Genomic DNA, 17,815 nt, shown 5'->3' with positions numbered 1-17,815 from the left:
AAAATCTTTGTACAAACATCCGAACGTTTATGCGTGCATACACACATAAGTGTATTTACATTTAAAGTCATTTGAATTTAGATATGTACATACTTATTTACGTACATATACATTTGGATTTATGTATACATGAATTTGCTTGGGTATGTGCATGGGTAGATGCATTCGCATATGCACAAATTGATGTGGATGCATGCTCGTATTTATGTATGTAAGTATATATGTACTACAAAAAGTGTAAATATTCTATGAATATGTTCAATATGTGGATATATTTCATATTTCATTATCTGTACTATATAATTACATATACACATATGTAAATTACCCACCGGTATTTGATATTTGTATGTACATACATATCTACATTAATATGTATATAAGTAGTTTGTATGTATGTACATATAGGCAATGAATAATTTAAATAATTACAAATACAACAGCCATAGGTGGGTGTTTAAAAAGATAACTGTAACAGAATTTGATTTGTAGGTATTATTATTAGATTTTTATGAAAATACTTACATATGTAAGTACATACATACTTATGTGATACATCTGATAGGCAAGAAAATTAATAATTACGGAATCCGTCGATCATTATACGTTTACATTCAAGAAAATCGTATTATTTTAATTGTTTGTTAGAAATTAAGTTAATAAATTAGACTAATCGGTGCGAAATTCTTCTAATAGCGCTCACAAAGTCCAATATCTGTATTTCGTAATAGTTGTAAAAGGTTATCAGCACATTATTTAACAAATCGAAGACAATTTGAAACATATATGTACATACATACATATGTACATAGGAGAATATCAAGTTGCACACTACAAATAATTTGGTATTTGCAAGCAGGTAAAGTACGATATATGTATGTACATACATAAATATGTATGTATGTATGTTTAGTTAGTACATGCTATAAAATAATAAACATTGAATTAGTTACATGCATATAATACATATATTTTATTCAGGGAGCGTTTAATAATAAAAATTTCCTTAGTTACTTTATAAATATGTACTTCTTTTGATAATATCTACAATGTATATTATAAGAGGTATTTACATATTCATACATATGTACATACATACATACATATGTATGCATATATGTGTAGTTTTTCAGTTACAATGAAAACCGATTTAAAGTTAGTTTTAGACTAAGTCTAAGTTTCTAACAACAGAAATAACTGTTTTAATTTTGTATATTTCATAATACTGTAGGTGAATGTACATATGTATCTTAAATCTATTTAAGGCACTAAAACATAAACGTAAACGACAAAAAACTTATATGTATGTATACATATGTAGATATCGGACAAAACATATTGGACAGATGGCTATGAATGAAAAAAAAAAAAACATTTGTAAAAAATTGTATGTTAAATAAATTTAGGGACAGTAGATCTTTGACCATCTCACCATCGTGGAGGATGGCCCAAAGCTACAAAACGACAAGACGATTCAAAAATACTACTTAAAGAATTAAAAAAGTTTCCAGATAAGTCGGTAGCGAGCATGGTCACAGACTTAAAATTGAAAGTTAGCAGCCGTACTGTACAACGAAGAGCGTGTGCAGGTGGGCTAACAAGTTATAGGTTAGCTGCCCTAAAGCCTTTTATATCAAGAAAAAATCGATTAAACCGATTAGAATTTGTTGGGGAACACATCAACTTTTCAGTGAAACAATGGAAAACAATAGTTTTCTCTGATGAATCAAATTTAATTTGAAATATTCAGACGGAATGAGAAGAGTTCACCAACCAAAAAATAAGAGGTTAGATTCCCAATACTGCCAAGGTACGGTTCAGCATGGTGGAGGTCGCATTATGTATGGGGATGTTTTTCCGAGTTTGTTGTTGGACCTCTTCATCGAATCAATGGCATTAAGGGTCGATTTATATAAAGACATCCTTGAGAACGAGATGATTTCTTATGCCGAGTGCAATATGCCACTTTCATGGTCAACACGACAACGACCTAAAGCACACGTCGAAACGTGTGACAAATTGAGTCGAAGCTCAAAATATTAATGTTAAAGTGGCCAGCTCAATTGCCGAATATCAACCCTATTGAGATCTTTAGGATATAATAAATAGAAGGATAGACAGAGTAGGAGTGAATTGAGATAAAAAAAAATTATTGAAAGCTGTAAAATTAGCCTGGTTAAGCATTCCACAAGAAGTTATTAACAATCTTATAGCTTATATGCCAAATAGATGCAGTGAAGCAATTAATAAATAAATAATTATGCTATAAAATATTATATAACCATCATTATTCCAATATGTTTTGTCGCACTGAATATTGAATATGTTTAATTTTTTTCGTATAAAATAATATTCTTCAAATCTGAGTGATTTGTTTATATTTAAAATGATAATTGCGAGAATATGAGATGATAATGTACCTCATAGGTATGAGTCCAATATGTTTTGTCCGACACTGTATATGACGATAAATACGTAAATATGTAACACAAATATTGTGCGGTCAATAAATTATTTAATTCTTGATCACTCCCAATTAATTAAATCGGTTTGGTTTATAGGGCCATTTTAGTCATTATTTATTTCAAAGCCAGCGAGATATTTTAAACGATTTTAAAGTCTGTCATCAGGCGTGTTCATAACTTTTTAGCAATTGTACATAACTGGTATTGTCGATTATTACCACAGAAAATTATTAGAAAAGGCATACCTTTTAACTCTATATATTTTGGTAGAGCCTTCTTCAGTTTGCTCAATTTCCCTTGGTATATCGAGGTAACATTATATTTTAGGTTTTCAGTTTTCTCTACTCTCCTTGGTACATCAAGATAACACCATATTTTATATATTTGTAAAACATGGTCAATTTACCCATTATCCAATCGCCAAGATTTTTTTGCAGAACATAATATTATACTCTAATGCAACTTTTGGGGGGGTGTGATGCCCTGTACGCTATACTTTTTTTCTCCCGTATAGCTAAGATGCACCCTAGTGTATATACATTTGTATATAATAACAAACCTAACTGTATCGTTATACCGAGATATATAATATAATAAATACCATAACGTAAACCAAAAGGTCGGAATTTTATATAATATAAGACGTATTAAAACGAAATCCATTAATTTTGCATAAAATTAAAGCTTCTATATAGAATAGCTAGAATGATCGGATTTAGGCCAAATATTCATCGTTTTGTTCGATAATTTGCTCCCATTTTGAAGGTAATTTTATAACTCCACTCTCATAGAAATACTCGTTTCTATTAGTAAAAAAACTGGAGCAGTCGATTTTCTCAAATTTCTCTGAAACGAATTTTCCACCAACCCAATCATACGCCTGCGGTTCTCCTGATGGAACATCATTCCACTCCTTGTGATCAAAGCTGTACAGGTCAGAATTTTAAGTTGGGACGTAGGGGAATAGTCAGTAGCAGATTCGACCACGACCGTTTTAGCTTGACGTTGTCTTAAGTGACCTACTTTTCATCATCAGTAACCATCCGCTTTAGGAATTGATCGATCGATGCCGCGACAAACAGATGGAAACTCGTCCAGTATATTTTTTGCCCTTACATCGAGCTTATTTTTGTATCCAGCATTTTTTAAATATAAAAAAAAATGGATGAACGATGGATGTATCAACAGCGTTTTACCATAAAGCAAATTTTCTTCTACATATTAGGAGAGTAGAATTTCGGGGGGGGGACTACATACATATATAATTTTGTACCTGTAACTCAAAGTCATTTTCTTCGCGAAGTGTCACTTATGACGGAAATAATGTATAACTTCTAACTTTTGAACTCTCCGCACTCTTGTGGCCGATACCAACGCCGACCATTCCTTAAAAAAATACCCATATTCATTCATTCATTCGCCCAGATATTTACTTCATGCACTAAAGTTATATAATAACAAAAGAAATGAACAACCAACATCTTAAAATAAATAAGCTTTCAAGAATATATTCTTCCTATTTATACATACATACATGTATGTACATACATACATATGTATGTATACTATACAAGAATAATCCGGCCACGCCTTGCTGTGGCCAAAGTATTTACATTATTTCAAAATTTGGATGTGGTTGATAAATATTTTCTTTGAGATGATATTAAAAAAAATTAACTAATATCAACATAAGTTTCAACAAATTAGTAATGCCGTTTTGTTTGGAGAATATATTAGTATCGTGAAGAACAATTGGTTCAGAAAAATAAGAATTGAACCGTGATTTAAAATATGAAGAGCATTCGGCTAATTGAACCTTTTGCATTAGTATGCAGTCGTGAAAGTCAGAAATGATAACCATCATCATTATATTACCATCGAGAATGTGCGTAATTAATCTCTTAAAATAGTCTTACTCCTATTAATTTCATCGCTTGATAAATATTTGTGTAAAGCGAGGATCGAGTGTCGGACAAACAAGAAACTCTGAATGTCGTTATAAACTTTAATAAGTCATAAAGTCAATACTGAGTTTCTTGATAAAAAAAATGTTATAGACCAATGAATTAGAATTTTAAACTTTAAAATAATTAAAAACGTACAAAAAAAAACTTAAGTCGAAAGAAATGATATTAGGTATATGGGGATTGGGGGAAGTAGTAATTTTCAACACTCCGAGTGATCAAATTAAATGAATTTCTTTGTTTACTTCCGAAAACCCGTAATATAAAAACTTAGCTTAAAAATACCGCATATTAAGAAAGCCGGAATTAAATAGAACATCAAGTATCTATGCCTGAATTTCAAAATTGAATTCACAGATCGTTTTTCAAACTTATTACGCACATAATAACATAAAGAATGTGCTATGATAATTAATAAAGTAAAAATGTTTCATAACAAGCCGTTCTTAATTGAAACTTACAGTTTATTGAAAAAAAAATTCCATAATTTTAGAAGTTTAGCCGTTCTTATTTGAAACTTACAATTACATGTATAGAACATTAACACAAACATTATCCTCTTAATTTATATATAAAAACGACGATATTTGCAGTCTCTGAGCTAAAACAAATAATACCTTTTCTGAGGTGTCAAGAAAACAATGTTAGGACATTTTTATTTAATAAAAAATAGATGTTTGTTAGTTTTATACATTAACAAATGTTCAGGGTAAACCTCCGAGCCGCTTGTAATCAATTTTTTCTAACTGAACCAGCGGTTTCAATTGCTCAGCAAATATGCGCATTTCATCTCCGATGGAATCTTGGCCATTAGGAGCGAGAACAGAAAGTTCTACGAGATAACTTTGAGATACCGTTTCCGTACCAATTTCTTGTTGTTTACCAGGAACAGCCTTTATTTTAGACACTGTTATTTTCATTCTTCCTTTCCGAAAAATATAACCTGAAATAAAAAAATTATTATTAATTGATTTTAATTAGTACAAAATCAAGTAAGAAGCGCTAAGATCGGGTGCACCCGAACATCTGACACTCTCATAATTGGCATAAATCAAAATATATGATTTATTGGTAATTAGATATTTAAGTACATTTAGTAATATCAAAATTATTTACTATATATTCAGTATTAGTAAAGTATGTGCACGAAAAAAACTGTTCACATAAGTAGAAATACGCACAGCTTAGAAATTTTTAACGGTAAAATCAAAATTCAAATTTACACGCAAAGTTTATTACATTATCTACATAATTGCATTATATTTTTTACAAAAATATGGTTAGTGTAAAATTTGTCAGCAATGAATATACACGTTCGCGAATCGGTTTTGCGCAAAAACCTGGAAAATCCAGGCATGTCTCACAGCGACATCGCCAAAAAAATTAAAAATTGCAAAATCTTCGGTATCTTTCGTACTTAAAAGATACAGTGACTCCTTATCGTTGAATAGAAAGGCCGGTAGTGGTAGAAAACAAGAATTTGAATCTCCACTTTAGCAAAAAAAAAAGTGTTGACCTATTTGAAACGAAATCCTTGACCTCCAGTACGAGATGTCGCTTTTTATAGAATTTCAAATATGTTTTGTTATGAAATATTCTTATTTTGTCTTTTGATATATTTATACGAATAAACTAATATTTATAATCGTAATAATTGTGCATAAACACTGCATTCTTAGTAGTTAGTAAACAACTTTTCAGATTTTTTCAATTGAATCATCTTGAAAAACGAAACGAATTTTGTTCAGTCACAACGAGCGTATAAATTACTGGCTTTAGTAGCCAACCGCAGAGCGAAATCGTGTTATAGTATCCTGTGCAACTATAATGCAATACTAAATGCAAAGATATAAATCATTAGATTAAAAACACTAAGATCCGCTTGAATACGTTTAAGAGCTATAAAGCAGTCCAAACTTACCACGACTAACGTATTCGAAATCCAATCTACAACCCAATTCCGTAAGGAAATCCAGAATTGTGGATGTGCAGCCAACATCTATGCTAGAACGAACTAGTGTTGGGCGAGATCTATCTAACTCAGGTTGACCAATGTATCGCAATTGGAATGGAGAATCTTTATCTAAAGCTCTACGAACACGAAGCATTAGTGGAGCGGTCTGTGTTGGCTGCCTTAGACTTAAACATACTTCCAAATCGTGAAACGGTTCTGGTGATGCATCCACGGTATCACATAGTCCTCTTAATCTGTAAAATAATAAATATTCACATGTTTATTGTACTGTATATTTGTATGCCATTATCAATTGTACATAAAACTAATTAATCGATATAAAACCAATATAATTTTTAATTATAAACATTTTTAATTTAATTTAATTCAGCACTATTCAGTGCACAGTACCCTTTATTAATCTGACTCTAGCTAATAATAGGTGAACAAATCTTCAACCAACGAAGTAGTGTTCCTGGTATACTTAAAAAATATATAGTATAAATTCATAAAATACATAAGGAAGAATTAAATTCGAGTATAACTAAAGAATCTAAAATCTCGCGCTTTATGAGTCCCAAGGCAGTGAAATATTTTACGGCTGCTGTCTAAACTTTATATTAACCAAGTAAAGGAACACTAAGTTCGGATGTAGGCGAACATTTTATACTCTTGCAATTTGCATGAAAATACTTTCAAGTGTTGAAAAAACTTTATATCTTAGTAACTTATACGCTTTAATTTAAAATCAACCTAATTAACTCAAATGAGATATAAATTCGCCCAACGTCAACCAATAATCAAAAGTCATTACGTTAGGGATATAATGTTAAGAGCAAGGTCTAGACCAATTTCATTCATAATTCAGTGATAACCACATTATGGTTAAGAACAATAACATAACATCACATAAACAGTTTGAAAACAAATGGAGGAGATGTTCGAGACTCAATCACTGCTGCATTATAATAAGGAATCATATTTGACGCAAAAATGTTGCAGTATAATTAACTGCTGAGTACAGGTAAACCTTCCACAACGCGGTGAATAGGTTCCTGAAAAATTCCCCGTTATAGGAAATCGCGTTGTAGGAGACTCCAACTCCATACAAAAATCAGAGTTTTTAGTGAAAAGTTTTATTTTCAACATCGAAAAGATCGTCAGAGCTATATCCAACTGATTCTTCATTCATCATTGCCACTAAATCTGCTTCGTTTATTTCGTCGTCCGCAATTAATTCTTGAATATCAGCCATTGTTATTTCATCAAATCCATTATCTTCTACTGCATGCGCCGATCTCACTAAGTTCCTATATTCATCTTCTATTGGTATAGAAACAGTGCCCAGTTTTGGTATTAGTGCTTTCCAGCAAGCTTTTAGTGTTGAAGGACGAATTTCCTTAAGTGACGCATCAACAATTGTAACGGAATTTAAAATTGTATATTGTTTCCAGACTTCTTTAACCGTAACATTTGCTGACTCCATCTTCTCTAATATTACCTCAAAGGATTTCCGAATGAAGTAAGCTTTGAATGCTGCTATTATGTTCTGATCTAAAGGCTGTAATAGCGATGCGGTGCTGCACAGCAATAATGTTATTCGATCTTTTGAAACTTTAAAGCCAGGGGGCCTATTCTGCGACGAAAATCAAATAATGATTTTTTATATTCTGTAATCTTTCGAAAGCCAATTTTCGAATAAAATAAGCTTTTGAGTTGTAGAAAGCAAAAACGAATATTGTACGTATTTTTTCTGGCACAGGGTGGTACAACTTTCGCATAATGATAAAGTATATCCGAATTTCGAATAGAATACATTTTCGAATCGAGTTACTAGAATAGGCCCCCAGGAGCTCTTTTTTTTCGTTTTTCGAAATAAAAGTTCCTGAAGGCATCTTTTTCCACCACAAGCCTGTCTCATGTGCGTTGAACACTTGTTCAGGTAAATAACCTTTTTCTTTATTAATTTTTTCGAACTCTGCTGGATATTTTTCTGCTGCATCTGCGTCTGCGGATGCACTTTCTCCCTGTATTTTTAAATTGTGAAGTGCATGTCTTTTTGTGAATTTTCCAAACCATACATTACTAGCTACGAATTGATGATTGTCTTCATCGATTGATGTTTGTCCTGTTTCCTTTAAATAATTAAATATTTTTAGTGCTTTATGCTTAATTACATTTCTTTTTTTCATGTCTTCTATCCACACCATAAGCGATTGCTCCATTTTCTTCATTATCTCCGGTCTAGGACGAGCAGTTACTTTTGCCACAACAGACGATCCAGACGCTACCGAACTTCTAATTTTTTCTTCGTTTTGTTTGATAGTTCTTATTGTTGACTCATTTAAGCTAAAATGTCTGGCAATATCACTTATCCTCTCTCTTGATTTTGAAGTCGATTCAAAATTTGTATTTTTAATTCAATGGATAAAAATTTTCGTTTTAACGGCGTTTTTTTTCATTCGGAATTTTCGTGGCTAAATTTAAAAATTTATTTGCATTTAAATAATATAAGGTTTAAAAGAAACTTACTTGTTCACCTTAAAATAATTTTATCAAAACTTTTTTACGAAAAAAACAACAACTGTTCCACAAATTTTTTATAATTTAACTGGAATTAGACTGAATATTTTTTCACAATTTTTTACACGCTTTAGATTAATGCTTTTATTTGCAACGCCGACAACAAACTAATAAAAAAAATTATTACATTAAATGAATGTAGCATAAAGCGTTGTGTGATGTTAGAACCGCGGGGAAACCCCTTTTTTAAATTTTGTCGTTGACTACACAATTACGTATTTGTAAACACATGTTCGAATGTAGGTTGGCAATGCTATAAAAAAGATACGTGTTAAAGTATGGACAAAATGCAAAGAGTTTTATTTGGGCAAGAAAACATTTTTTCAAATTAAAATAGTAAATATTTGAAAAAATATCGCGTTATAAGAGTAGCGTTGTAAGAAAATGTCCGCATTTTGGGAACCGCGTTGTAGGAGGTTTACCCGTATCTACAGAAAAACTACAATGTCGCAATATTGGTGCGGTGATTTGCTTTCTCGAACATTCCCATAATTTCACTTCATTTCACTAAAACTATATTTATAAAAGAAAGTCGCGTTAGTTACGATATATATAACTCAAGAAGGTAGTTTAGAACTAGGGGACGGACATAGGATACACTTTGTCTCTTTATGTCAAAAGTCAATAAAATTCATAAATACTAAAATTATATTTCCAATAAGTACGTGCAGAGATAAAGAGATGGAAACGAGCGATGGCCAGATTGAAATCTTACCAAAAAAATGTGTAAACGGAGGGATTTGTTGCATCGTTCAAGACCACTTATAAAAAATGTTAAACAATGAAAGTTAAATAAATTTGTAAAATTTAAAGATATTTGATGAAACGTTTTGTAATTTGAAGCATCATAGTTTTATTTTCAATGGAAAATGATTAAAAACATTTATTGATTGAGAGCTAACGAGCTTAAATCCTATTATTGGGTATTGAAAGGACAAAAGTCAGTTGTTATAATATTCTTTAAAAAGATTTAAATAGTTTCTCCATATAATAAATAACCACTATTTAGTAGTTTTTATTCCTACTAAATGTTGGGTGTTGGGTTGATAAATGTCCAAAAATTGTTATTTTGTTCAATCTGGCAATAATGGAAAATATTATAAAAAACGCTAATTTTGAGGCGCTCTCACACTGGAATAAGTTTAACATCCCTTGATTCCTGGTACGTGTTCAAAATCCATGTAAGAATCATTTGAAAATTTATTACTTCAAAAAAAGAAAAAAACTAAATAAAAAAATAACAACACAGAATAATAATTTTGGTATGCATGCATACTTATATACGGGTTATAGCCCTGACTGATGACAGCGCTAATTTGCATTAATTTACATTTACTTGCGCATTTGACCCATGTTAATGCAAATTTGTAATGCACAAGAACTTCGTGCATTTAGCTGAATTTACCAAATTTGAGTAGGCAACACTGCTCAAAAATGGCCGATTTTTGCTATTTTTTGACAGATGCCGCTTGAAGTCTGCCGCCTCCATTGCGTTTAAGGCATCAGAGGTAGGCAGTTTTATATTGCTAATTAAATTATGTGTAAGTATATTAACAAAAACAAATTTTAATATTTTTAGATGGCAGAAAATAAACAACGCACAGTTTGCTATCCATTTTTCCAATATTCTTAACTTTTTCGCATTACAATCAATGATTGCTTTTAATTTCACTCTATTATCTTTGAACGTAGTTAATAATAAACGAATTTTTTCGTTAAATTTATATTGATTTTCCAAAAATACCAAAATTTCTATTAATAATTTCTCTTATTCATTTTTATTTCACTTTTTTTTTTTTAATAAATAAACAAATTTCACAATCAGCTGTCTAAATGCACAAGTCTGCCGTCTGTCACCATAAAATTTCAATGCGCATTAGCGTTGCTTAATGCGTATTAATTTTCCTCGTCTGTCAGGGCTATTACTGATTGTTGCTCCTGAACAAAGCATATTTTTTAGGACGACCCCGTCAGATATTTTTCATATCACAATAAAAAAATGACATTAAAATTTTCGTCGTCAATGCATTGCGGCTACTTTGCTAGATTATGGGCGAAAGGCTAAGTTCGGGTGCAACCGAAATTTATCATAATATATCGAAAAATCAATTTATTTTATACAAAATAGTCTCCTTCTGCTTCAATGCAGCTTTTTGCACGGTGCCATATCAGGTGAATACGGAGAGTGATTAATGATTAAAATGCGATTTTTGGTCAAATAATCGTCCTTCGAATGTTGGATTCTTTCGTAAGCCCAAATGTTCGGTCAATTACGATAAATCGATGTTTTGGAGATGTTCAATTCCATTTCCATGAAATTCAATGATGATTTCGGCTAATTTTTGATGAATTCACGCACAGTTTCGATGGATTTTCCGGTGATCACGGATTTTGATTGGCCCACATGTTGATCGTCATTTATGTTCTCACGACCCCTTTGAAAACGTTGAAACCACTCGTGCACTCTGCTACGGGATATGCAATCATCGCCATAAACTTGTTTCATCAAATGAAACGTTTCGGTAAAAGTTTTACCAATTTTAAAACAAAATTTAATGTTGGCTCTTTGTTCTAAGCTCATTTTCGCACCGATAACACAAACATACTGACACTTAAAACGCAATAATTTCACTTCCAATCGATGAAATATCATGGAATTCTCACTGGACAATCGATGGTGCCACCAGGGGGCGCTAGATTCAAAAAGTCCTGTTTACAGATGATTTAGATGGTATTAGTAGCATATTTGGTTGCAGTTCTTTTCTATTATTCCTAATATTTAGCAATTGTATTACCTTTGAGGAAGGATCAGTTTGAAATTGTACGCATATACTTCATCGTTTCCGTATAAATATTGCACTGTTCTGCGCAATGCTTTGAATATAGTTTTGTATACCTCAAATTATGATAGACCTTTTTATCAACATTGTAGTTATTCCGCTATTCTCTCTTCTTCCAATCTATTGCTACAGACTATAAATTGTTGTTCACCCAACAGTTGTACGTATCACCAAAAACTAAGCGAGACTGCATTAGATACAATTGGCTGACTTAGCTTCTTATGATTGGTGATTGTATGTGAGGTAACTTAATGAAACCCAAGGAACATGTTTTTGGAACGTGGCATACTAGTTAATAGATAAAATCGGGTCAATACTACACCAACTCCCCTGTACAACGTATGATTTTCGTTTTCGTATTCTGGTTGACATTTTACATCTTAAGGTATTTCCGTGGCGTTGATTCTTGCAAGTTGTAAGAGTATAAAATGTTCGGTTGCACCCGAACTTAGTCTTTCGCCCATAATCTAGCAAAGTAGTCGCAATGCCTTGACGACGAAAATGTCAATGCCATTTTTTGTTGTGATATGAAAAATATCTGACGGGTTCGTCCTAAAAACAAAAGCTACATTGTTCAGGAGCAACAATCAGTATAACCCATATAGTAAGTAAGTATGCATGCATACGAAAACTAGTGTTCTCTCGCATTAGCTCTGTGTTGTTATATTTTTATTTAGTTCTTTCTTTTTTTGATCTAAGCTACCTTATCACCAATTTTCAGCCAAATCAGTTCAACCGTTCTTGAGCTATAGATAGTGTAAATAACACGAATTTAAATTTTTTCGTTATCATATTTACAGTGGTGATGTATGGAAAGTAGATGTGAAGTCGAAATCGCCCATTTTTACACTTTGACGTATACATTTTAAGGGGGTATTCTTGACTAGGATTTTGAAAAAATCGATTTTTTTTTGCATTTCTTGAAAGTTTCGACTTTCAAAAATATGACCTTGGAAGGATTTTTCAAAATTCGACTTATTTTCGGAGATACAGCCGATTTTGTGACGTGGCGTCCGTGTTCACTAGAATTGTCTCCTAAACTTTAAACGTGTTTTTCTCAAAACTGACTTTTTCGGAACGATACCCACGATTTCTCAGGTTCCACTGGACCGATTTACTTGAAATTTTTATAGAGTCTTCTTTATAGGCTTGTCTATGGTTAGAACTAGCCCCATTCCCAAATTTTTATTTTTATTATTTTAAAAAATTTTGAAATACTCAGAAAAAGTGATCCAAAAAAACTTTTTTTTCAGGCAGTCGCCATTTTGTGAAAAAAAATTGTCCCCACTTTTCCGGAACTACGGGCCATTGCGACATTATTCTAGATTAATAATCTTTTTTTTTTGGTTTCAGATAACTAGGAGGGTTGAAATCATGGGTATGGTCACGTGAAAATTTTTAGAGACCCCCCACTTCGTCAGCTCATAATTTTTGAAATTTTTTACTTTTTTTAGTTTTTAATTTTTTTCTGTACTCTTCTAAAATTAACAAATAACTGATAAAAAAATGCATAGTAAAAATATTAATTGCCTTTTTTTCGACATTTCAAAAATTACCTGAAATTCATGCTTCTAGACCAGAATACCCCCTTAAAATAATGGTTTGCACTAAATTTTGTGACGAATGCCTCCATATTTCAATGTGCCAAATTACAGTTCTGTATCATAATTTGTCTTAAATCGTATTTTGTCAATAGATATTGTTGTAGTCTACCAATCACATTGTGTCATGCACCAACACTATAGGAAAGGTTAGATTTGAAGTTAAATTCGGGGAAGTTGAAAAAAAGTTTCAGCTGTTCAAAAATAAGTGAATGTAATGAAGAAATTCGCTATATTTTGAAACTTTTGTTTAAAAAACGGAAGAATGCCATGCAAGCCACTAATAAAATTTGTGAAGTTTACGGAGAGCCTGGGGAGGTGTCCGAAATTACTATTTGGCACACTATAAGGTGACAGGAGCTTCTGCAGCATCTTTGAGTCGTATACATAACTGATATATGTATTTACATTTTTTCAGGACAATATTAGGTTATTTATATATTAATCTATTGGTCAACGAAATAAAGGCGTTCCGTTCCTTCAATAAGCACGGCCATGATACGAGAGATCTGGAAATTATGCACAATGTACCAAAAAAATTTTCTTTTTGTACATTTATCTAATATTTTGAGCTAGAAAGTTAAGGATATACATAGATTATTTCAATCGAAGGACATAAAAAATGTCGAACTTAAAGGATAATTAAATCTTCCTGGACATGATGGCAATTGGCGTGGTTAAATGAAATTCCATATCAAGTACTAATACCAATTTTTAAGCCTTTTCTTGCCACCTCAAACACATCCTTAGGCACTAGGGTATTTAGGAAAACGAGATCGCTGACCATCCAGCCAAGTATGCGGCGGCCATCATGCCTTTACACCTGAGGCTGTCTTCGCAATTAAATAAAAGGTGAATATTTTTACTTGCTGCAAATATATGATCGTAACTCTATTAGGACGTGACCTAATCTCTTTATTGCTCTGCATCTAATGAAACTGCGCGCGGATTACCAATACACTAAGTTTTTTCTTGATTTTAATTTGTAACTTAAGCCTATATTTATTTAAGGAAATTCAGTACAGGTTTTCGATGCGGAAAAATTTCGGCTGAGATTTAAAATAGCATCGCCCGATTTCGGAGTTAAATGGGTATGTATGGAACTACTCTAGTTTCTCCAGATCAAGAAAATAATATATACAGCGGTGGCGCACTAATTAGCACATCCTTACATATTGCATATTAAGGGTGGAGCCTGCTTTAGAGGCTTCAAATAATCGATTTTTTTGAAGATTTTTTGGGAGGGAAAGAAATAATTGATTAAAGCGAAATTTCTAGTGTTTAAACATCATCCGCAAATTTTTTGGATACAAAATCGTTTATATTCTGCTTTGGGAAGCGAATGTCCGATGCATCTCGCATGTGAATTTGCCGGACGGCGGACAGGTCGCAATTTCTATCTGAAACAAAAAGGTCAAAGAGGTTCATATTTGTTAATCACTTATCTTCTAGTTAAACTAAGAAAATTCCAAAAAATAGTGTATAATTTTACATTTTTTTTTAATTGAAAAAAAGTGGTTTTTGACCAAGAAATTTTTACTTTATTTGTTAAAAAATATGTTCAAACTTGACTTTTCTTAGCTTTTTTTTTAGTTTAAATAGAAGATAATTTAATACCAAAACTTTGCCCCAATTCCATAAAGCGTTTAGTTTTTTTATCCTGCTCGCCAATTAAGAAAAATCGTAAAAATGAAAAAACGAGAAAACGCGCGTCAAAGTTTTCGCTTTCTGCCCGAGCTCTCATATTTCTGCTAGACGCTCGAATAGTATTTCCCCTCTAGCTTCGACAATATTTCGAATTTCCATCTATAACTTTGGGGACTTAGATAATTTTTAAAGATATTTAAGCAAAACAAAAATCGATTTTTTGAAGATTCTAAAGCAGACTCCAAGTTTTGGAGTGGGTTTCAAAGAAGTATTCCTTTATTTCATAAAAGCTTTTGTTGTTGTTGTTTTAACGGAGTTACTAATCCCCGTTAGGATGGTAAGGGTCACTTGTGTTGTCGTTGACGTCATCTAACGGGAGGCCCAAGAAACGAGCTGTTTCGACGGGGTCGGACCAGAGGGAGGATGGTGTTAGATGAGTAGGGCATAAAAGCTTTTAATTCAAGCTGGCATTTTAGTTCAAAAATTCTACTATTTAAAAAGCGTGTTTCCCTGATTTATATCCACTAATTTCCTAATTCGTTTTCACATGATTGTTTTGTATTAAATAGAGCAAAATTGACTGTAATTCCACATCTAATCGAACCGAAGTTCGCCATCGGTGTTAGTCCGACCCCTGGTTATTTTTTTAACGCGCCGCCAATGAAGAAGTGAATTTTACGCGAAAAACCAATAATGTATTATTTATTGTTTTCTTTATTTTTTTTTTTTTTGGTTTCTTCGTAAAATATGTATGTGGATAAGGAAACTCTGATTATGTTGGAATATTGAATTAAAGTTTACATATTGAATAAAAGTTATCTTTCTACCATTCAATATAAAAGGAGTAGAAATGAATTAGTGAAGTCTTAGTGGATATACAATTTGAAAATTTAAGGGCTGCGATTTAGAATAGCAATGCATGAATAGCATTATTTTTGCATTATTTAATATAAAATAAATGGTTAGATACGAATAAGTGAAGTGTTAGTGGATATAAAAGTTAAAAATAGAACTATAAAATTTATTATAAATGGGAGAAACACGCATTTTAAATAGCTGAATTTTTTAACTTTGAATGCAAATATCTCAAAAACCACAAGTCAGCAGCAACTATATGTACAATATATTTTCTTAATCTGGAGGACCTCCTCTATCCGGGCATACTCATTTTAACCCCGAAATCCGGGGATGCTATTCTAAAATATACCCAATTTAAGTGTAGAATTTATTATAAATCGGAGAAGCACGCACTCTAAATAGTTGAATTTTTGTACTTTAAAGACAAATATCAGAAAAACCAAAAGTCAGCGGAAATTATATACATATTTTTCTAACTTCAAAATCGGGGGATGCTATTCTAAAATTCACCAAAAATTTCAAATTTGTAAAAAAAAACCTGAGTGATATTAAAAATAAAATATTTCTAATAATAAGGCTTTATAAGCTCTCTTAACATCTAAAATACTACGATATGTGTACTAACCTGTGTATTAAATGATCAACCGCCGAATCTAAAATAGATCCCTGTAACAAGAATTCTTGGTTTGGAATAATACGGCTTTGAAGAGCTGTTGATAACAATTCTTTGGAATTTGTTATTTGAGTCATTTGCATTTTAACGCTAGATCTCACAAATAAAATTGTTTACCTTTACAAATATTTGTCCTTCATATCCATCATTATCGATAATTCTGGTTATGTTATACTTAAAGGTACTAAATTTCATTAAACCATGTTCACATAAAATAGATACTACCAGATATATATCAAATGGTTGTGCATACTAGTTAAACAACCCTTCAAAACTGGTTTGTGAGGTTTATTTTGTGAGGTAATTATTGCTCAAACCTCACAAGAAAAAAGCACAAAACACTTAGCACATGATGTGAAAATCACTTTGCTGTAAACCAGCTATTTTACAATAACAAACAAGACAAAATAAAGAAATGAACAATCAAGAAAAATGAGTAATTCTGCAAATCTATTAAATTGGGTGGATATACGTACATATAATAATTTCATTTTTTTACGATTTCAAATTGTGAAAGAACTACTCAAAAGCAGCTGCAGCATTACAGGGCATTATTTCAATATAAATATCTTTTTATCCGCACATAGTGCGAAAACCAGTTTTTCCCACGAAAACATGTTTTCGTAGTCGGTCCGAACATAGTATAAGTTTCCCGCGGCTATGACTGCATTCTTGATCTGAAAAACATCCTCTATCAGACCATATCAATTTTATTCCCGAAATCCTGGGACGGTTTACTAAAGTTTTCCCTATAAAAGTGCAAAATATAAGTGTAAACATAAATTTAAATCTAAAAAATACGTACTGAATGGTAATTTTCCACTTTACATACAAATATCTCAAAAACTATAAGTTTCCCGCGGCTATAACTGCATTCTTGATCTGAAAAACATCCTCTATCAGACCATATCAATTTTATTCCCGAAATCCGAAATTTTTTGAAAGAAAAGTGGTAAAGACTATTATTGGACTAAAAGGAGATGTATCGATAGTCGTATTTAATAAATAGTATTATCGCTATTTTGACATCTCCAATCATTAATAAATTTACAAAATGACCCTTTTTCGGAAGTTTATTTTGCTTAATAAGTATTTAGCTAGAACGTTCTCTAGTATCTCGTTAGTAAATAAACATATTAAACAGATTTCATGTTATAAAAATCACACATTGAATTCATTGGTCCGAGGCTATAAGTTTCAACCCTTGGGATATATAAAGAAAAATATTAA

General features: G+C 31.8%; 1 protein-coding gene across 1 annotated transcript; it reads right to left on the bottom strand.

Moving 5' to 3' along the window:
• Window positions 1-5,047: 5,047 nt before the first annotated feature.
• On the bottom strand, window positions 5,048-16,736 carry LOC126758247 (mediator of RNA polymerase II transcription subunit 18). The gene is made up of 3 exons (XM_050472411.1): window positions 16,538-16,736; window positions 6,351-6,637; window positions 5,048-5,372 (listed from the first exon to the last, which is right to left on the bottom strand). The coding sequence occupies exons 1-3, from the start codon at window positions 16,666-16,668 to the stop codon at window positions 5,134-5,136; spliced, it is 657 nt and encodes a 218-aa protein (XP_050328368.1). The 5' UTR covers window positions 16,669-16,736; the 3' UTR covers window positions 5,048-5,133.
• Window positions 16,737-17,815: the final 1,079 nt, after the last annotated feature.

This window comes from Bactrocera neohumeralis, chromosome 5 (genome assembly GCF_024586455.1).
Source record: "Bactrocera neohumeralis isolate Rockhampton chromosome 5, APGP_CSIRO_Bneo_wtdbg2-racon-allhic-juicebox.fasta_v2, whole genome shotgun sequence".
Lineage (NCBI taxonomy): Eukaryota > Metazoa > Arthropoda > Insecta > Diptera > Tephritidae > Bactrocera > Bactrocera neohumeralis.
The sequence above is the reverse complement of the archived record's forward strand: the minus strand, read 5'-3'. Positions and strand labels throughout refer to the sequence as shown.

Bases quoted from the DNA above. Each gene is read 5' to 3' on its own strand.
- LOC126758247 (XM_050472411.1), bottom strand. From the start codon at position 16,668: ATGCAAATGACTCAAATAACAAATTCCAAAGAATTGTTATCAACAGCT. The intron at 6,638-16,537 runs GTTAGTACACAT...ATTATTTTACAG, and splicing joins GTTGATCATTTAATACACAG to ATTAAGAGGACTATGTGATA. The intron at 5,373-6,350 runs GTAAGTTTGGAC...TTTTTATTTCAG, and splicing joins TTTCGAATACGTTAGTCGTG to GTTATATTTTTCGGAAAGGA.